Source organism: Lonchura striata, chromosome 20 (genome assembly GCF_046129695.1).
Source record: "Lonchura striata isolate bLonStr1 chromosome 20, bLonStr1.mat, whole genome shotgun sequence".
NCBI lineage: Eukaryota > Metazoa > Chordata > Aves > Passeriformes > Estrildidae > Lonchura > Lonchura striata.
In genome coordinates, this window is record NC_134622.1 from 6,890,838 (window position 1) to 6,911,570 (window position 20,733).

The 20,733-nt window shown below is 56.2% G+C and overlaps 2 protein-coding genes across 2 annotated transcripts in view; both read right to left on the reverse strand.

Annotated features, from left to right (window-relative positions):
• The window catches only part of SLC43A2 (solute carrier family 43 member 2), a 31,463-nt gene extending 20,678 nt beyond the window's left edge, over positions 1-10,785 (reverse strand). Inside the window, exons 1-5 of the mRNA XM_021550870.3 lie at positions 10,722-10,785; positions 9,116-9,313; positions 2,105-2,294; positions 1,072-1,127; positions 335-411 (exon numbers count right to left, since the gene is read on the reverse strand). Of these exons, the coding sequence (XP_021406545.1) occupies positions 335-411; positions 1,072-1,127; positions 2,105-2,294; positions 9,116-9,275 (483 nt within the window). The 5' untranslated portion in view covers positions 9,276-9,313; positions 10,722-10,785. The remainder of the gene's footprint in view (positions 1-334; positions 412-1,071; positions 1,128-2,104; positions 2,295-9,115; positions 9,314-10,721) is intronic.
• A 4,917-nt stretch (positions 10,786-15,702) lies between these two features.
• Positions 15,703-20,701, reverse strand: SCARF1 (scavenger receptor class F member 1). The gene is made up of 11 exons (XM_021550840.3): positions 20,607-20,701; positions 19,848-19,909; positions 19,475-19,576; positions 18,839-19,364; positions 18,195-18,413; positions 17,991-18,119; positions 17,790-17,893; positions 17,484-17,595; positions 17,282-17,406; positions 17,006-17,143; positions 15,703-16,709 (listed from the first exon to the last, which is right to left on the reverse strand). The coding sequence occupies exons 1-11, from the start codon at positions 20,699-20,701 to the stop codon at positions 15,703-15,705; spliced, it is 2,619 nt and encodes an 872-aa protein (XP_021406515.2).
• Between the last annotated feature and the right edge of the window lie 32 nt (positions 20,702-20,733).

Here is a 20,733-nt window from a genome sequence, read left to right on the forward strand (position 1 = left end):
AATCCAGTGCAAACACACGACCAGCCTGTGCCAAGTAGCTGAGCACTGCATGTACAGGCACATTATGAGCCCTAGACAAGAACACTTCCTTTTTTTTTCCCCCACCTTCACCTGAGATACAAAGGGCAGGTAAAAAAAAAAACAAAACAATTGGGGAAAACAAGCTTTAGAATAACAACCAAGGACTCACTCCCAAGGGTGACTGACTCTTTGTACCAAACACAAACACGTGCTATTCAAGCCACAGGCAGAAGATCCACTTTGTTCCTGCCTGCCAGCCCAGCTCACAGCCACAGTGAGGAAGAAAGCAGTCAGGTAGTAACTCTTCACTTACCGTGAGCGATGTGAAGGTCATGCACATCCCACCAAAGCCATTCAGAGCCAGGGCAATGAATATCAGCACAGACAGAGCTGCAACAATAAGAAACCTGCCCTCAGCTCCCACTGGGGTACAGAGGGAAAGGAGACAGAGCCCTAAAGGCTTTGTTCCTACATGTGGATCAACACCCGCCGGACATGTCACGCTGTTCCTGACCCAGCACCCATCTCCCCAGCCACACAGACTGGCAGGGACAGGGCTCTCCAAGGCAGCTCAGGATGGGATGGAAGGGTTCCTTTTCTCTAATGCACAGACTTGCTGATGCAGTTTGTCTGGTGGGTCTCAAAAGGAAGATTTACTTGAACAAACAATCCAAAGGGTCATCTCACTATCTGCTCTTGAGCAGCAAGCTCTATCTACCTCTGCTAAAAAAGCCAATTACACATTGTGTGCTATTACCTATTTCCCAACCCTGAAAAAGCCAGGAACTCGTTTGGAATTGTTTCTTTACAGGACCTGGCCCTTGGCTATCTCAGACGTCTGGCCCTTGCTACACTCTCCACTTGGTGTTGTGAAACACCAGCCCTTCCCAGAGCCACTTGGCTCCTTCAGCCTGGCAGATTGCTTGGTTTGTGTCCCCAGCAAGACCCCAGCACAGCACTGGGAGGGTGACAGTTTGAACTTTGCTTCCCCAAAAACCCCAAAGCAGAGCCCTGAAACGCTCCCAGCCCAGCAGAAAGATGCCAACTTACAGTCTGGGTTACTGGCACCGTACGCAATCAGCACACAGGACACGGCAAAGCAGGCACTGAAAGGGAACCAGAGCCATCAGTTTCTCACAAACAGCCTTACCCACAGTAAATTACAGCTGCTTCCACCTACTCAGCACCTCCCAGGGCACTTGTTGCAAGAGGGAGGGAAGCTGGCAATTTGGAAAGAAAAATCCAGGGAAATACCCAAATATTACTGGCAAACAAGTATTACAGGCAAGCCTTGCACAAAGGCTGGGGCAAGAACGTTTCCTCCCAGCATTGACGCAGCTCTGTCTGCACACAAATTCCCACTGGTTTTCCAGCACAGAGTTGTTCCAGCCCTCACCTCAGGGTGACCAAAGGCAGCAGCAGCAGCAGCAGCCTTTGTCCTGAGCTCCAGCACTCAACTCCTCTCTGGTAGGGTCTGACTCAGAGACTTGCCCTGTTTTTCCCACTCTGCCCACAGGCCAGTTTGGTTTCTAAACAAGTTCACTGCATTAAAATTGTGACAGCTAAAACAGTACTGGGGTCCACTCATCTCAGAAGTCACTAATCCCCATGTCCCATGCCAGAAGCAGTTGACAACCTTGCTGTTTGAGGCAGAAAGCAACACACACTACATGGAAGAGAAGGGCCCTGGGAAAGGCAACAGGACATGTTTATCCCTGAGCTAACTCCCCAGCCTGCAAACAATGATGTAACATCTTGGTTTTGTGCCTCTCAGGACATAGCTCCCAGCCCAAGGAGAAAGCTACCCTCCCTGACTCACAAATGACTCCACTCTTCCTCAAGGCTCCATCTGGACAGGGATCACAGAGCAGCACTGGAGAGCTGAAGTGTGGACATGGAGTTCCAGGCCCTTCCCTTATGGAGCAATTCACTGTGCTGGCTGAAATCACCCCAGAGCTGCTCTGCTGTCCTGTGCAGATCCCAGCCCCATCCCTCAGACTCTTCCCAAGGCTGCAGGGAGCCCACAACAGCCAGACAGGGTGGGGACTGAGCCCTCAGCCCCCCTGGAGCCCTGCACACCCACCTGCCCAGCAGCCGCAGCTTGCGGGGGCCGTACTTGTCCATGACAATTCCCAGGGGCAGGGTGATGGCACTGAGCAGGAAGGAGCCAATGGTGAAGGCCAAGTTCAGCATTTCATCCTGGGCGTTGCAGGAAGGCCACTTGTGCTCTGAAGCTGTGCTGTTGTCGAGCTCAGAGCTGTTGGTGGTGGTCTCTGCACGGGGTGAGAGAGGACAGTGAGTTAGGATGAGATTTAAAATGCTACAGGAAGGAGGGAAGGGAAAAGCCCTGCTGGGAATATGCCCTCCACAGTCCAGTTTTTATTCTAATCAGTGGGAAATGGAGAAGCAGTGCAGCTGAAGGATGAGGGAAAGCTGATGAGCTCTGCTTGGAGCAGGAAAAAGCACCCAGGAGACAGTTATCCCATGTAGCAGCAGGGTAAAAACCTAGGGATGGAGAGTCATTAATTTATTAAAACAACTATACAGCAACGGCCTCACAGGAGACTAAACCCAGCCAAACCCAAAGGAATATAAAAATAAGGTCCTCCTAATCTACAGCTGTCATGTTCTCAGAGATCTTTTCCCTAACAAAACTAACGACAGCTACAGCCAAATCAGTTATTTTGGTTGCAGACACCAGGCTGACAAGGCCTGGCACTGGCAGCAGCCTGCTCAAATGAAAAGCTTCCTACCCTCACTGCAGGCATCAGGATGAAGAATGGCTTTGCAGCAGACACCCTGCTTTGACTGCCCTGGCTCTGAAAAATCCTTCCTGGATTTAACTACCCTGTTCCCAGGGGGGCTGGCAGCTCACCTGTCTTCTCTGTTTTCTTAAAGGATTGATGCATCTTTAAGTCCTACCCTGTAATTAGCATTTTCTATTCTTTCAAAATGGGTTTAGGTCACACAGATCAATTATATCCCCAGCTTTCTGTTCTTGCCCTTACATGAGGAACTCTGCATGCAAACTCCCACGCTGAACAGAGCCCACGTTGTGTAACTAAGACAGAAACAGGACAGTTCAAAAAAAAAGAAAAGAAAGGAAAGAAGTTCCTTTTTACTGCCTCATGTCAACCCTTCTCCTGTTACATGCCTATCCCAAGGATGCTTACAACTCCTCGACTGAGTTGTGTGCCTTCAGACTTCCATTAACTCACAGCCCCAGTGCACTCCAGCTCTCCTCCTCCCAGCACTTATCTGGAACCTTTGCTGCTATGACAAAGCACTTGCTCTCCTGGTGCAGCTGCAAGCCAGTGATATAAAACACTGTCCTTATTTAATAACTGATCTGACAAAGTTCAGTACTAAAGGAGGAACAGAGAGAAGCCACCGACACAACCACCAGCATGAAGCGAGGCTGGAGATTCCCAGCGAGCCCTGGCTGGTTTAGTTAATTAGCAGGAATCCCTCATGTGCAAGTGGCTTCTCACTCACTGCTCGCTGTGACTGGTGGGGGAGATCCCCATGGCTGCTCCGTGTTATCTCTGGAGGTGGCACAGCCCCACCGTGCTCCTCCCTCCCTTCTACTCAAACCCCAGCCCCTCTACAGTTACTGGTTTCACCCTGGCTCTCCCAGCTGCCCAAAACCACCCTCCCAGCTTTGTGTCCACTGCAAACAAACCTCGCTCCACCTTCCTGCCATCAGGTATCAGCAGGAATTCAGGCACTGATATCTGAGGCCTTGGAGCTGCCTCTGGTCCCTCCCAGCACTCCAGGGAAGGCTGGGGCATTTCTCCCCATTTACATTGCTCCCATCAGCATCTTTGCAAAGATTGTTTCAAACTGCCTGTGTTCCTTTCCACTGCCATGTGCTCCTGACTGATAACTTAATCTGCCCCTTCTCTTGTCCTGTTAGTCATGGATAGCCACAGTAAGCAACAAATATCCCCAAAATGTCACACGTGTCGCCAGCAGCACCTCTTCTGCACTGAGGACAGCACTTCAGCCTGAGGCACCCGAGTCACATCCTTAGAAATCAGTCCTGGACAGACTTTGGGAGGCTCTCCGCTGTTTTCACCCACAGCATCAAGGCTTTTGGGCTCTCCACAAAGATAAATTCATAGGAAACAGATGTGGGTGAGAGGTGAAACTCGGAAAAACAAGGAGGAGGGGGGAGGAATTGACAAAGTAGTAGCAATTTCCCTGTGTCAGCACTCTCCAGAGATAGCTCAGCTGATGAGTGGAAGAAGGGTGGAGGGACACGAACAGTGCAATGACCTTATAACTTCTGCACGTGTTAAAGCCTCAGTAACCCTCCCCACAAAGAGATCCACAAACAAAAATACTCAGCCTTTAAAGCTTTAAAGCTGGAGAATAGGAATTCCTGTTCATGTTTTGATGTGCTCACTGCTGCGTGTCCCCAAGGAGCTCACACAGCACACACCTGCTGGCCTCCCATGACGAGTGTGCATGAGGTGAGGACACAGCAAAGAAATTTGCCTCTCTGTGAACACTAGAAGGCTGGGAATAGGACACCAAACTTCACTCCCTGCCTGTACCAATCACCTTGTTTACAGCTGCTGGGTGCCAGCTCCAAGGAGGGGCCAGGCAACAGCGCTATGTGGAAATACAAATTGTTTGTGAAAATAGAAGCAGCCCCTGAGCAACAAGAGAAGATCCACTGAGGCGTAATGGAAATGATTCCAGCAGCCCTTGGCACCCTGACATCCCCTGATCCTTTGAGCCACCTCCATAAATAGAACATTTTGGAAGGGCTGCAGGTGTGTGCTGCAGGCACAAGGTCCAGCCAAGAGCCGTCTCATCCACGAGCACGGATTCACGTGCCAGCAGCTCATTGGCACAGGACAGCGAGTGGCAGCACAGGACATGCAGCTAGGAGGGGTTCAGTGGGCAGAGAACCTGCCTAACTACTCACCTACCTAATGCACCTGGTGGTTACAGCAAACAGCAGCTTCCCCTCAATCACTGCTCAGATCCTGCTCCAGATCGGTGCGTGCCACGCTCCCAGGATAATCTCCTACGTGCCTGGCTCCATCTGGAAAACTGCTCTGGGGAAGGACTGGCTCTGTGCCCAAGGTGGTGCCCTCCCCAGATCCTCTTGCCAAGTCCACCTGCATGCAGCACTCGAGGTGTCACACCCGGGCAGGGCAGCAGCACAGAGGCTGTGCTCACTCACTGCTGCCTCACTGACAAGCCAGCAGAAGCTACAAGTCTTTACCAGCAATTACAGGAACATTGCTGCCTATTTTTACAGCACTCCCCACACAAGCAGCAGGATTTCTACTGCCCAATTAGTAGTTCAAGTTACTATTTAAAGAATGACAGCTTAGGTAAGGAGAAAGCTGCCTGGGTAATCATTTATGTCAAGATCATCGCTGGGATTTGTTCAGGCTGGAACATTCAAAGCCATCCTTTCTCCATGAAGCAGGTCAATCATTAACTGCTCTTTACTGACCTCTTCAAATCCCAGGCACACACACATCACATTACCAGAGGAACGAGTCTGGCTTTTCCAGGAGTGACTGCCATCTCAGATGGCAGAGAGCAGCTTTCCTTTCATCTTATTTCATGGATCAGACTGAGTCAAACAGGAAGACACCCCCAGCCACTCTGACAATAGCTCTGTCACAGCCTGCACACCCTCATCTTCCTCCTCTCTTTTTTTATAGAAGAAGAAAAAAAAATTAAAAAAAAAAGGGGGGGGGGGGGGAAAGACAGAAATCAAGGGCAAAGAACTGGGAGTATTGGTTTAAAAAATAGCACACTGAAAGACATGTGCAAACAACTGATTCTGCAGTCTGCCCACATAAGAACATGTTTTCTCTTTTTAGGATGGTGTCATACTTCTGGGAACTGGGAGGAGATGTTCTTGCTTTGTACCACTGCAAAAGCAACTCATTCGGGTTTCCCTGCCCTTCCAGGACCCCTTCTCTGGGTGCCTGAAAGCTTCATATGACCAAGGCACAGTCCCAGTGAAACTCCCCTTCTCTCCCCAGCTGCGGTTTCGTTTGGCAGCTGCTCTCAGCCAGCACCTTCCCACGACAGCTGCTGATCAGCACAGTGTGTTTCCTGTACAAATTGAATATTTACCACCTTTACTCTTTTCCTGTTTACAGCCTCACACGTGCAGCCCTTCCACAAATCCTAGCTGTCATATCTGCCCAGATTGTGAGGGACCTTCAGACTGCAAGTTCCCCACCCAGAGCTCAGATAAATATGGGAAAGGAGTTGTAAGGCAGCACCTTCCTCCTTTGACCACGTCAGGGCTCCTTAACTCACTGTAAGTGAATTAGCTTATCATCCCTTTAGTATTCTTCAGCCCTGTCTTAGAGGAAAGCCCTCTGTGCCCCTTATCTCTGCTCTTTGTGAGCAGATTATCAAGTTCAGGACTTTTTTCTTTTTACAAGCATGTTTCAGACCCAAGCATTCAGCTTCCCAATCCCAGAAACATCATAGCAAGGCAAGGCCCTGGACTGATCAAATTCCCCAAGAGCTGATAAGGCCCAGAACGGTGATAAAGACTGTGGAGTCAGCACTTGCACCGAATAAAAGATGCTGCTTCAGTTGGTTAAAGGCCAAGTAGTAGTGTAGTAAAATTAAAATGGGAACAAAGTGCTACTACCAGGCTCCTTGTCAGCGAATTTCAAACATACCTCAGGAGGTGGCCCAACGGGTACAACCCCCCACTCCAGCCCTGTTGCACAACTGCTCTAAAATATTTTGTTATTTCAGATTTTTTTTCCCCAAGGTGTCCATCTCCACACTCATGTTACTGAGTTAAGAGTCCATTGCACCCCACATTCGTACAATGGCTGAGTAAAACCCAACACGAGGAGCCAAGGGCAAGCAAGGGATTCAACAGGGAGACAAGGAGTCCTTCATGAACTGCAGCACTTTCTGGACAGCTGCTGTTACCTTCAGAGAAGAGCCTGCAGAAGGGACAAGGTCTAATTTTGCCTTTCATTGGAAAGCATCACAAAGTGCAAGAGCTTATGCTGACACACCAAAAGCCCTGCCAAGAACTTTTGGCTCATTAGGAAAATTCTATTTTTCTTTTCCTTTGCAATACTTACATGCCCTCAGCAGCAATAGGAACAACAAGTGCCCAAAGGCTACTAGTCATGATTTGTTTGCACCAGCCTTCCAGCCAAGTTGGCTGCAGGATTCAATAAGTTACACTGAAAAAGGCAATCATTGGGTCACCCTAATGCCAGGGAACACTCAAAGGGAAAACTCAGTTTAGGGCTGGTCATTGAGAGCCTCCACACACTTGGAGCCAGGAGTCTTCCCCACAAAACTCTTACAGTGAGGACAAAACCAGAGAAAGTGAGTCAGCACAGCTCATCACAATTCAGAAGTGATGGCCAGATATTTGAGGACAATGAGAACATTTGACTGCACAAATTTCTGCTCAGGGATTAAGCTTTCTTGCCTCAGGGCACAGGTTGGCCACTGGGAGAGAGCATTTGCCCCCAGGGCAGCAATTCCACGGCAATCCAAACATTTGCATCTTCCCTGTGGTCTGTGGGCATTGGCACTCCCATGGGGAGAGCCAGAAAAGCCACAGATTGGTGAGCAGGAGTGAGAAACCCAGGTGAACCTCACTGATCTGGGCCAAACTGAAAGCAGCCAAGGCAAAGAGCACGAGGTGGGCCCCAAGTGAAGTTCTTGTCAGCAGAGCACATCTCGGGAAGCAGACAAGCAAATGCCTGCTCCAAGAGACAGTCAGCAGTTGCTTATCAGCTCCTCTGTGCTTTATCTGGGTGGCAGAAAGTCTCCACCTGATGGGTCTAATGTGATCTCTTGGCTGTGACAAAGTCTCCGTGATGTGGAGAGAACACAGCAGCCTTGAACAGAAGTCCTGCAGGGTCTCCAGGCACTGGGAGTCTCCCTCACACACAGGAGTGACAGGGACACGTTTGGGAGCACTGCCCTGGGAGCAGAGCACAGGATGGAGATGGAGCTGCCAAGCTGTAGCTGATAAAAGACTCAAACACTGCATGTTTGCCAAGTGCACCCACCCAGGCCCTGGTACACAAAGCAGGGGAGATAAGCAGCTGATGAATGAGCAAAACCCAAAGAATCATCACATCATTCACAGGTACCTTTGTCTGGACTTTGTTTCCCCACACCTCAGTTTTCCCCCACTGTTCTCAACCATTACTCAACTGAGGGTCCACGGACTGATTTCCAACTCTCTTCACAAGCTGCTTCCTCTACCAGACCCAAATGGGCTGATCCAGTCTCAGTCTCCATCACACAGCTCTGGACAGAGCCCAAACTTCACTTTTCCCTTCCCTCAGCACATGCAAACCCTCAGCCACCACAGCAGCTTTCCAAATCCACACCACACCTTTACCCTCGGGTTCCTTTTTAACCCCACTGACCACCCAAACACACTGTGGGATGCACAATTCTCTCCATGCCCAGGCTGGGGATAGATGTCCAGCTCCAGGCTGTTTTCCCAGGACTACCATTCCCACACCACAGATTTATCTCTCCCCTTCCAGGCTGTGTCTCTAACAGTGACAGACACTTCTGGCTGGGGCAGAGGGTAAATCTCAAGCCCTCAGAGAAACACAGCCTGGTTGGAGCACATCCTGGGTGCTTGAAGAAGGAACAATCAGTAGTATTTAATTCTGCAAATTCTCCTCAACAGCAGCACTGGACTGCCCCGATATTATTGCCTCCTTGTTTTCTCACCACTAAGGACAAAGTTCCTCTTATAAACCCAGGACAGCTCTCCCAGAAATCATCATCCTCCAGAACCCATCCAGCCTTCCCTTGCAGAGGAAGAACTCGGCCAAATAGAGAAGGCCATCCAGAAAACTCTACCCCATCATTAAAGCTCCTTTTCCCAACCACCCTACAACACAACAGCACCTACAGACACACTGCTCCATCACAAGGATGCCACTGGCTTCAGAAAGGAGCACAAATCCCTTCCTTCTCTCCTGGGATCCACGTGGAGCTCAGCCCTCCTCCAACCACTTCCACACCACGCTGCAGCAGGGAACCACAGCAGCAAACCTCAGCAGCAGCTCATCCCCAGAGGAGCCCGGAGCGTGCTTACCTAACCCGTAGCACAGGTAGGAATAAAACCCTTCTGCCTTGAGCATGATGAGCAGGGACCCCCAGCCCAGCAGGACGGCAGAGAAGAGCAGGTTCTCGATGATGGCTGTGAACGCCATCCACCAGCGCCGCCGGTGCGCCGTGGCCAGTGTGGGGGCCATGGCTGCCTGGGGGGGATGGCCTCCTTCAGAGCCTCAACCTGCAGGGAGCAACACCCAGTGAGTCCACACGCTGCTCAAAAAGCATTAAAAAACCCTGTGGTTTAATGGATCTCCCCACTAAGCAGCCAGGCAAAGCTGCCTGCTGGATGCCAGGCACTGTGCAGAACTGGTTTTTGCAGGTGCCAGCTCACCAAGTGACCTGGAGGGATGGGGGTGGCACAGTGCCCTTGGAAGAGCCCCTGGGGTGCTCACTCTGAGTGACACAGGGCTCTGCTCAAGGACTCTGTTCTACTTCCTGAGCACCAGGTATGAAAACGTAGCAAACAGCCTGGAGCCCACTGGGGAATAAATGCCAGGGCAGGGGGGCTGCAGCCAGCACCCTGATGTCCCCACTGCCATCAGGCAGGGCTGGGATGGGGGACACAGCCCCACATCCCAGAGGTGGCTTCAGGGACCCACCAGGAGAACAAGAAGGGGTGTGAGGGTTTTATAAATGCAGTTTATACCAACAATGGCTCACCAAGGAGCACTTTTTGCTGCCTGCCAGACCAAGCAGCTGAGGGACACCGCAGCTCAGTGGCATCTCCAGGCTGCCCTAGATGCTGGAGCTGCACTAACTGCGTCCAGCTCCACTTGTCCCAGCCCCAGGGGCCCATGAGAGCGGGAAAACTGGGGAACACACCTGGCCAAGGGGACAACCTGACCCTGGGGAGCCCCGAGTGTCACAAGGCAGGTAACCCTTTTGAGCCAAGCTGAGGCTTTTCCCTGCCCAGGCACACCTCAGGCTGTGCTGTGGGGAAAGCAGCTGGCCACACAGCTAGCCGGGGCAGCTTCCCTTACTGCAGAGACCCCAGCACCGAGTGCTTTGGCAGGACGGGGGTCTGACCCAGCAGTGATGCCTGGGGGTCAGGGCCCCCTCCCAGCCACAGAAACCGGTTCAGAGCCCCCTACAGCCGTGCCCACCCCCACCCACAGCGCAGGCCCGCTGCCCCAGCACAGCCCACAACGCATTTCCTCCATCACCTCCTCTTCCTCATCCCTGCACAGCCCCCTCCCCAGCCCCGGTATCCTTGCCCAGCCCAGCCATCCTCTCTGCGACAAGAGCCGCAGCCCGCTGTCCCCCCTGCCAGCCGCCCCTCAGCGGCCCCCAGCACAGCCCACCCTCCCATCACCCCCGCAGCATCCCACACCCCCGAAGAGCCCCGCAGCATCCCCCAAAGCATCCCCCAAAGAGCCCCGCAGCATCCCCCTCCCTCCTCGCCATCCAGCCCCCCACCCACGCTCCCCTCTCCATCCGCGCTCCCTCCGCCGCTGGCCACTCCTACACCTAAATCCCCCGATGCCCCCCACCCTCCCCACCACCCCTGTCCCACGCAAACCCCCAGGCACTCGGGCAGCTCCCGGTATCCCCGGTGCCCCCCGGTATCCCCGGTGCCCCCCGCTCACCGCCGGTGCCGCACCCGCTCCGCTCCGCCAGGTCCCACCCGGGCTTTTTATCCGCCCTCCGAGGCAAAACAGGCGCGCCCGCTGATTGGCCGCCGCCTCAGCCAATGGCGGCGCGCGCCGCTGCCGCTGGGGCACGTGCCGGTTCGCGCCCCCCCCCCCCCACTCCCCTTCCCCTCACGGGACCCCCAAATCCCCACGGGATCCCCCGGGATTATCCCCCGGGACCCCCTCATCCCCACGGGATCTTCCCCCGGGATCCCCCTCACGGGATCCCCCAAATCCCCGCGGGGTCCCCTCGGGACCCCCTCACGGGACCCTCCAAATCCCCACGGGATCCCCCGGGATTATCCCCCGGGACCCCCAAATCCCCACGGGATCCCCTCGGGATCCCCCTCACGGGATCCCCCAAATCCCCGCGGGGTCCCCTCGGGACCCCCTCACGGGACCCCCCAAATCCCCACGGGATCTTCCCCCGGGATTATCCCCCGGGACCCCCAAATCCCCACGGGATCCCCTCGGGATCCCCCTCACGGGATCCCCCAAATCCCCGCGGGGTCCCCTCGGGACCCCCTCACGGGACCCCCCAAATCCCCACGGGATCTTCCCCCGGGACCCCCTCACGGGACCTCCCAAATCCCCACGGGATCCCTTCGGGATTATCCCCCGGGACCCCCTCACGCGACCTCCCAAATCCCCACGGGATCCCCTCACGGGATCCCCCTCACGGGACCCTCCAAATCCCCACGGGATCCCCCCGGGATCTTCCCCCGGGACCCCCCAAATCCCCGCGGGATTCCCCCGTGATCCCCTCACGGGATCCCTGATATCCCCTCCCGGGACCTCCCCGTATCTTCCCGTGGAATCGCACGGTACCCCCTGACACCTTCTCCCGGTACCCTCCGGTCTCTACTCCGCTAGGTACCTCCCGCCCTCAGGTATCCCTTGATCCTTTTCTCCTGCGGGACTCGCCGCGATTCCCCCGGCGCTCCTGCGTACGCCTCGATATCCCCCGGGACCCCTCCCGCTGTGCAGGTGCCCCCAGTACCCTCACACACACACACAGACACACAGACACACACACCCGAGCGCTTCCTTCCAGGGAAAGCGACCAGACCGGGATGCGGCTCCCCCGCCCGGGGACAGCGGGAACGCCCCGCGGGGCTCGCTGCGCTCTCCGCCGGCCCCGGCAGCCGCTCTGAGTGAGGACAGCCGTGCGGAACGGCACCCGGCATTGCTCCTCTGCCCTGCGTACGGTATCCGTCTGTGAAATCTGCCTGTCCTGCTCAAGGAGAGCCCTGAGAAGCTGCTCCACCCCGTTAAAAGGGTATTTTGGGAACAGGCGTCCAGCTCAGCCCAGGGATGACCGCCCTCACGGCACAGCTGGACAGGGGCAATGAGCACTTGAGATGGCCCAGCTCATTCAAAGAGTCACAGAAAGGTTTGGTTGGAAGGAACCTAAAAGATCATCTCATTCCACCTCCTGGGGCACCTTCCACCAGATCAGGTTGCTCCAAGCCCCATCCAAACTGGCCTTGGGCAGTTCCAGGGGTGGGGCTGCCACAGCTGCTGTGGGCGACCTGTGCCAGGGCCTCACAGCCAAGAATTTCTTCCTAAAATCCCATCTAATCCCGCCCTCTGTCAGCCATTCCCCCTTGTCCTGTCACTCTATCCCTTGCCCAAAGTCCCTCTCCAGCTCTCTTGGATCCCCTTTAGGGACTGAAGTGCTATGAAGTTTCCTCTACTCCAGGCTGAACACCTCCAGCTCTCTCAGTCTGTCCATAGCAGAGCTGCTCCAGCCTCTGATCATCATTGTGGCTTCCTCTGGCCTTGCTCCAGCACATCCTTTTTATGTTGGAATTCTCACAGCTCCAGGTGGTGTCTTAGGTGAGCAGAGTAAAGGGGGACAATCCCCTCACTAAACCTGTTGATCACACTGCCCAGTTTCATGAAATAAAGTAATATCATTACAAGCCAGCTTCACATCTGACTTCACCACGACTCTGCCTTCTTTTTCTTCTGTAAAATTATTTTTCACAGCATTCCTCTGAGGTATTTCTAGACCTCCCATGAATTCATCCCTCATTAGGGAGGTTCTGGGTCAGAGGACCATAAATCCCTAGAATCTTTATAGGGGATATTTTCTCAGCCAAAGGAGATGAAAACAGCATTTGTAGCAGGTAAACACCCCAGAGGAAGCAGAGGGCCCCAGACAGACGGACGTGTCCCCACCACTCCATCCCCGCGGTGGGCGGGAAGAGGAAACTCCTCAGCCTTGGCTGTGCGAGAGGGATCAAACGTTTCAACAGCTGGAAAGTGGATTTAAGCCAATGCGAACAAACAAACAAAACTTCCAAAGAAAACAAGGCAACCTGGCTCGGTGCCAGGTGTTTAACAGAGGTAGAAGAAGGCTGAGGCAGCACAAGACAAGGAGACCTCAGCACCCAGACCTGGCTGCTGTGTCCAAGAAACACAAACTGACAGGGAGGAGCATGAGGAGGGTTCGGAGGTTCTTTGGGATCACGGGAACCCTTTGCCGCAGCAAGAGCCGGGGGGGCTCAGTTTTCCTATCCTAGAAGGAGAAAAGCTATCAGGTGATCCATGGCCAGCTATAAATACCCCAGAGACTGAGTAAACAGCATGGGGAGAAAAAAAATAAAGTGAAGCTGAAGAACAGCACTGACACAGAGACGTGGTTTTAGAAACTGGCCGGGAATGAATTTAGCTGGGAGGGAGGTGACAGCTCCTGCCCTGGCACAGCCACTGGGCTAAATGATGTGGTGCTCTTCAAAGGCTTGGGCAGTTTGGGAAAGTAGATGACAAGGCTGACAGGATGACAAGGACAGGCCACCATGGGACAGACCCCAGGAAGAGCTCCAGCCTCTGTTCCTGCCCCGGCAGAGCACACAGACACCTCTCTGCTTACAGACAGCACCTGCACGTGGATCCCTTCCCTCTGCCTGCCTTCCAAACACCGCAGCAGCTTTGGAAAGTCACAAATCCAGCATGGGAAGAGATTCCCTCTGCCCTCACCCGCCAGCTCTGCCTTCAGACCTCCCACATCCCGAGCTAACCCCACAGCACAGCCGACGGAAGCATCCCCAGCAAGCAGACACCAGCGCAGCCACGCTGCGGGAGCGTGCATGGGCAGCCACACGCTGGAAATCTGCAGCTCATTTCCCTTTCACTGCCCAGACACGGCCAAGCTGCTTCATCTTCAAGCAGAGGAAACATCCTGGCTCCGTGGACATGGAAGGTTCTCCCAGCAGCAGCGTTTTCTCAAGCCAGGAGCTGGTTTGAGGCTGTCAGGTTGTTCTCAGCTATTTACATGCTGCACCCAGAGTGAACTGGCTCACGTGGCTGGTTCACTTCTGGCACAGCACTGCTCAGCTCACGGGCTCAAAATATCCACATCCCATTAGGGACAAAAAATGGCTGCTTATAAATCAAATGTGGGACTGTCCCAGCCGCTGTCATAAAATGGTGTCAAAACAAAAGCAAGCCCGTGCAGAACAAGCTGCTGCTCCAGTCCTGCCAGGATGAGCAGTTTTATTTGGATGCCAGAATATTTGGTGTTATAATCACAGCAGCAGATGATTCCACTGCAGGAAAGGGTGCTTCGTGCTGGTTGCAAAACTGGAAACTTCAGCCACATCAGCCATGGGGATTTGGTGCCTTGTGCTATGGAGAAGCACCCATGGGAAGCAAAAGGGAAAAAGCAAAACCCACCGTGTTTTCTGAAACACCCCAAACCCTGAACCCCAGCTGAAGGATTTGTGTGGAGCTCTGCACATGATGTGTGAGGTGCAGGCTGCAGCAGAGGTGCTCTGGACATTCATAGCCCACTCACATTTCTCCTGCACTCCAGTCTAGGGCTCTGCGCAGGGCTCAGCTCAGTGAGTGAGAATTCAGAATTCAACAGAGCCAGAAAATCTAAAAAAAACCTCCCAAATGACAAGCCTGAGGCTGCTGACAGTTTCCACACTCTGGAGAATATTCCTGGTAGTATCTTTGACTCAAAGGGTAACTGGGAAACCCATCTCCTGAAGGGCATTTAATTTTCATTCCAAGGCTTTCACACCATGCGAAATAACAGAAAAAAAAATACACCAAAACCTTCTACTACTTAGATACATCTAAAACCAGATCACTCTGCAAATCCTCTTTGGCATCTCAGTTGCCTTCACAGCAGGAATGAGGCGTGGGAGGTGGCAGGAGCTTAGGGCACCCCTGGAAATCCCATTTTCCAGGCAACTTCCATCCTTATCAGCACGGCGCCAGGTGCACAGGTGGATGGTCACTGCCCAGCTGCCACGTTTGCACAACTGCAGCTTGGAACTGTGTGGAGTTTAAAAAGCTGTCACTACACACTGTGTCCTGCCATGAGCTTTTCCACATGGAAGCAAAAGCAGCCAGGGCCTGCCACAGAAGCCAGAGCCACACAGGTAAACCCCTGCAGACCCAGATACCCTTTAAGACAAGCAGCTAAAATTAATTTTCTCTGAAGCTGCTTTTGACAGCCCATCATCTCTCCTCAGCCCAGCTCCACAAAATAATCCCCTTCAGTGAGAAACACCCTTCCAGCAAGAAGCTTCGAGCTGCATCACTGGAATTGAGACAGGAAAAGGTGAAAACCCATGGGGTGGGACTGGATTTTGTGCACACATTTCCCAGCTGAGCACTCAGCAGCCCTGCATTGGGCATGTCCCTAGTGGTGACAGGGACTTGAGGGTGCCACCACAGCATCCAGAGCATCGCTGTCCCCCGGGGCTGGCAGGGCAGGGAGGAGCAGAAAACAGCCCTCAAGCACCACAACCCCACCGGCTGTCCCCGCTGCGGCCCCAGCGAGGCTCCAGAGCAGAGGAGGTCACCGGGAAGGCTCGAAGCTTCTCCGGCTCACAGCTCGGAGCCGGCCCTCGGCTCTCCCAGGCTGGGGCTGGAGGAGCCCGGCGGCTCCCGCGGCCCCAGCCCGGGCGGTGCCGGCTCAGGTGGCCGCAGGGGCGGCCGGCAGCTCCTTGCCGGGGCCGGAGGGCGAATCAGCACCGCTGCCGGCCACGTTCTCGTATTTCGGCTCTTCCTCCGCGGCAGCCTGACCCTTCCTTTCGAGGCTGCCGACTAACTCCGGGCTTTTGCCCTTCTCTGTGGCACCTAGGGTTTCGCTGGCCCCGTCCTGGGCACCGGTGTTTTTCGACGAGAGAGATGCCAGGAGGAGGGACAGTCTCTTGGCAGCGGGATGCTGCTGCTTGCCAGGGGCTGACTCGGCAGGAGCCCCCGGCACGCTCTCCCTCTGCTTGCAGCTGTTCTCCGAGTCCCTGCGCTGCGCCAGAGCCCGGCGAGGAGGTTTCTGGATGGCCTCCATGCTCCTCCTCACCTTGGGCTCCTCCTTCGCAGCCCACTTGCCCCTCTGCAAGCTGCCCAGACGCTTCAGCACAGCCTGGACCCGTCCCTCGCCAGTCCCCTCCGCCCTGGGGTCCTGCCCGGCCGTTCCCACCATCATGTAGATGGTGGTGACATTGGCTTCCTTCCCCTTGGCTTCCCAGCTGCCGGATTTCGCAGCTGCTTCCAGCGCCTCCACTCTCTGGGCCACATGCCTGGTGCTGGACACCATCCTGCGGCGTCCCCCCGGCGTGGCCCGTGGCGATGGCCGGTGGCTTTCGTCCCCCTTGCTGAGGGGCTCGGGGTTCTCGTAGCAGTCGCTGGCGGGGCGCTCGCCGGGGGGCTCGGCCGCCGCATCCCCCGGCGGTGGGGTCAGCCTGGATGGGCCCCACGGGGCCTTGGGCTTCCTGCTGGGGCTGGGCGTCTCGGCCGCCCCGAATTTTGTCCCCTCGGCGAAGGACACAGAGGGTCGCTTGGCCTTGGCGATGCTGGAGGTGCGGGGGATGGCGAAGGGCTGCGAGACATCCTCGGAGTCGAAGGCGGAGGGATCCGGGAGCGCCTGGCCGGGGGGGGATGCTCCGTCCTGCAGCTCAGCCCCGCCCAGCAGCGGGATGCCTGCGGGACAAAGTGACACGTGTTACGGCTGCCACCCTCCCCGGGGACAGAATTGGGGACACTGGGACAGGAGCTGATGCAACAGCATGGCATGGTTTCCCAGGGAGGAGGTTGTGAAATGGGGTTGCCCCACTGGGCACGTCCCATCGCACACAGCCAAACACAGCCCTGCAGACAGGAAAACAAGGACAAGGAAAGAAACACAGTCTGTGCCAAGCGCAGCTCCCCGGCACTGCCAGGATTGACCCCAGAGGTGACCAGAGAGGAGGAGGAGCAGCAGCTGCCATGGGCGTCACCTTCTCTGGGAGGGACGGAGTACTCCGGTCCCTCGTTGTCGGTGTCAAAGGAGGAGAAGGAGCTGTCTGAAACCCACGCAGACGATGGTGGCTCGATAAAACTGGGGTTGTAGGGGATTTCCATGTCGTGATGGGAAACTGGGGAGGAGAAGACACCCAGCTGAATCTGAGCACCCTAGGGTGCTCAGGAAAGAGGGGTTTCAGGCTTCCCCCCAGGCAGAGAGTGCAGGAGTGCAGCACTTCTGGAAGTGCTGTCAGCAGCTCTCCTTTGCTCACCTGTGACTTTGGGAAGTTTCGAGGTCCCCAGGTTAAAGCAGGGCATGAGAGCACTGAGGTTGGCCAACACCCCCTGCACATGGTGCTTCATCCTGGCCACCACATCATCGTCTGGCACAGCCGCCCTGCAGAGCAGAGATGGACATCAAGGGACACAGGAGATGGGGATTTATGTCAAATGTTGAGAAATGTGAAAAAATACCTGTCTCTGGCATCTGCTGATCCAGCACCACAGCAGCAGCAGGCAACACAGAGCAGCAGCAGCAGGAGAGGGACAAGGATGGCAGCTGCAAGGGTTCCATGGTCCTTCAAACCTGTGTGAGGAGATGGGCTGAGTCTGGCATGTCCTGTGGCTGTGACGCCTATAGAACAGCCCTGCATGGAGAGAGCAGGAGCTGGCAGCTCCCCAGGAGGCACCAGGATGCATCCCAGCCTCCCTGCACCTTCCCCAGTGAGGATGTGACCATCCCTTGCCCAGTGCCAAGGAGTAAAGTGAGGTTCATCTTACTCAGCACACAGTCACCCTGCACGGGGTCGCAGGTTCCCCGGGAGCACTGGCAGGGTGAGGAACAATTCACTCCAAAATACCCCTCAGGACAGGTGTCGTTGCAGCTGGAAGAGAGAGGAAAGGAGGGAAATGCCCCCAGAGAGAGCGAGGCTCCAGCCCAGCCCCACTCCCAGCATTATCCCAGCATTTTCCTAACGTTACCTGTCTCCCCAGTAGCCTGCCTGGCAGATACAAACTCCTGTCACGGGGTCACAGCTCCCCGAAACACACTCAGGGCAGAGGAACTGGCAGCCATCGCCAAAGGTGCCCACGGGGCAGGAGTTGTTGCAGCTGCCAAAATAGAGCAAAGCATCAGTGACTGCACCCCAGGGCAGGGACACCCCCAGGGCCTCACCCTGGGCGTACCTGGGTCCCATCCAGCCGGGGTCACAGCGCAGGCAGGACCCGGTCTGGGGGTCACAGGGCTCCCCGTGCTGGCAGCGGGGACACGGCTGGAGGCAGCCATCCCCGTGGAATCCAGGAGCACAGGGATCCTTGCAGAGGGTCCCGTTCCAGCCGGGCTGGCAGGCCAGGCAGAAACCATCCACGGGTGAGCAGGGCTGGCTGCGCTTGCAGCTCCCACAGCTGTGTGGGCAGAGAGGTACTGAGGTCACAACTTGTACCCCTAAAAAGCAGGTTTCACCCCACAAAAAGCAGGTTTCACCCCATCAAATCATTGAGCATAATTTTGGACCAAGGGGAAATATACAGTGATGCCTAGTGCTCTGTGGTATTAAGAGGAGGGCAGCAGAATCACAGAATATTCTGAATTGAGAGGTTCTGCTTTATCACCATGGGGAACGAGATTAAGGACAACCAGATTTTAGGGTGGCAACCAGACTTTCTGCTGGCACTAGCGAGGTGTTTCTTTTGGGGCAATGCTGACGCTGCATCCAACCTGGGATGCTCAAACCCAGGACGGGTCTCCCTGCCCAGCCAAAGGGACAGACCCCATTGCAGCGCCTTCCCCCTGGATCTGACCGCTGGATCTCCCTGCTCCCCCATCTCACCTGTGCACGCACTGAGATCCGTATTTCCCTGCCGGACAGGGCTCCCGGCAGCTCCTGCCCTGGTAGCCGGGCTCGCAGGTGCAGTGGCCGCTGGCAGGACTGCAGGAGCCGTGCCCGCAGTCGCAGCGCCGCTGGCACGCCGGTCCCCAAAAGCCGGGCAGGCACTCGCACTTGCCCGTCTCCTGCGCGCAGGGCGACACGTTGCAGGAGCACTTGAAGCTGCACCTCCTGCCCCACCAGCCCGGCAGGCAGCGGCACAGCCCGGTCAGGGGGTCGCAGTGCGAGGTGGAGGGGTTGCACTGGCATTGCTTCCTGCAGTTGGGTGCCCACCAGCCCGGCTCGCAGTGGCAGGCGCCGGTCAGGGGGTCGCAGCGGCCGTGGGGGCCGCACTGGCAGGGGAACTGGCAGAGCCCTCCCCAGTGGTTGGGGTCGCAGGAGCAGTGGCCGCTCACGGGGTCGCAGCGCCCGTTGGGGTGGCACGGGCAGCTCCGCTTGCAGTCGTGGCCCCAGTACTGCTCGGGGCAGCCTGCGGGGGGAAAGGACACGGGCAGGATGCGGAGAAGCCCGGCAGCCCCCCGAGCAGCCAGCTGGCTTTCAAGGGGCATGGCAGGGGCTGAGGGCGGGGGTGGCACTCACGGGAGCTGCAGTCTGCTCCGAAGAAGCCGGGTTTGCAGCGGCACAGCCCGGGTTTCAGGCACACCTCGCCCTCCCTGCAGGCGTCCTCTCCCTCGCACACGGCTGTCGTGGCAGGAAAGGCACTCGGCACTCTCCGGCCGGGGTTCATAGCCCACCTGCCAGCCACCCACCTCCCGCCGGGACAGCATTCCCAGGGAAACCACCGTCCCGCTGCCCGCTCCATCCCTCCGGCTCAGCAGCCGGGGGTCCCCGCGGGGCGAGACCCCACTGACAGCGCTCAAGGAGGGCTGCAGGGCTTCCCCCAGCACTCGGAGGATCCGCCCGGGTGAGCGTGGGGACCCCGCTTTGGGGTTCACCCCCATCCCTCACTCACCGACCGTGCACGCCCTCCCGTCCTGCCTCCAGCCGGGACAGCACGCCGGGCCGGCCGGGAACCTGCGGGAGACCGGGGGGTTCAGCCAGGGCCGGGGCGCCGGGGCGGCTCCCTGGCATCGGCCGAGGCGAAGCGATCCTTGCCCCAGTGCTGAGAAGCCGGCCTGGCCCCCAGGGCAACGCTCCGGAAGGAAACCAGAAAAATAGAAGGAAATTTCGGAGGCTGCAGCCCGAGCGGGCGGCTACACTGGGCTGGGCTGCCCGAAGCGCTGGGAATGTCCCCACGGAGCCGTGCAGGGTGTCCCGTGCTGGGTGTCCCATGCCCTGGGAGAGGCTCAAAGCTTCACCCGCAGTGCAGAAATGAAGCACTGAAGTGGAGCCCACGAAAGGCATCACAACTGATGGGAGACAATGGGAGAGGCAACGTGGGAATAAATTCAGGGGACACCAGTCCCAAAACTCTTAGGGGTTTGATACAGTGACACTTCCCCACGATGAATTTTGCCAAGGGTCCCATATAGCCCTGTTGCCCTGCATGCCGAGGGTGAATGAGAAATAAACCCTGGAGAAGGGATCTGATGCCCCAAATACCCAGACATGCCCCAGCCACGCTCCCCAGCAGCAGCCCAGTCTCTGCACCCACGCTGTGCCAGGCTGCACATCCCTGTCCATGCGAGGAGGGATGGACAACAACCCCATGGGGCTGCTGAGAGGCCCCAGGAGATGGAGTGGCACAAGTGGGGACCCCGGTGGCACCTACCTGCAGACGTTCCTGCCCTCAGGGTCCAGCTCCTGGGCAGAGCTCTGCACCCACAGCCACAGCTGGAGGCAGAGGATGGGCCGGGCGCTCTCCATTCCAGCAGGGCACCAGGGCCCCAGTCCTGGTG

What these genes read in the sequence shown, in the direction of transcription:
- SCARF1 (XM_021550840.3), bottom strand. Translation starts at nt 20,701, where the DNA reads ATGGAGAGCGCCCGGCCCATCCTCTGCCTCCAGCTGTGGCTGTGGGTG. An exon ending in GCAGGGTGACTGTGTGCTGA is followed by an intron (nt 17,596 to 17,789) that starts GTAAGATGAACC and finishes CTCCTCACACAG; the next exon opens with GTTTGAAGGACCATGGAACC. An exon ending in CTCCGTCCCTCCCAGAGAAG is followed by an intron (nt 16,710 to 17,005) that starts GTGACGCCCATG and finishes TTTGTCCCGCAG; the next exon opens with GCATCCCGCTGCTGGGCGGG.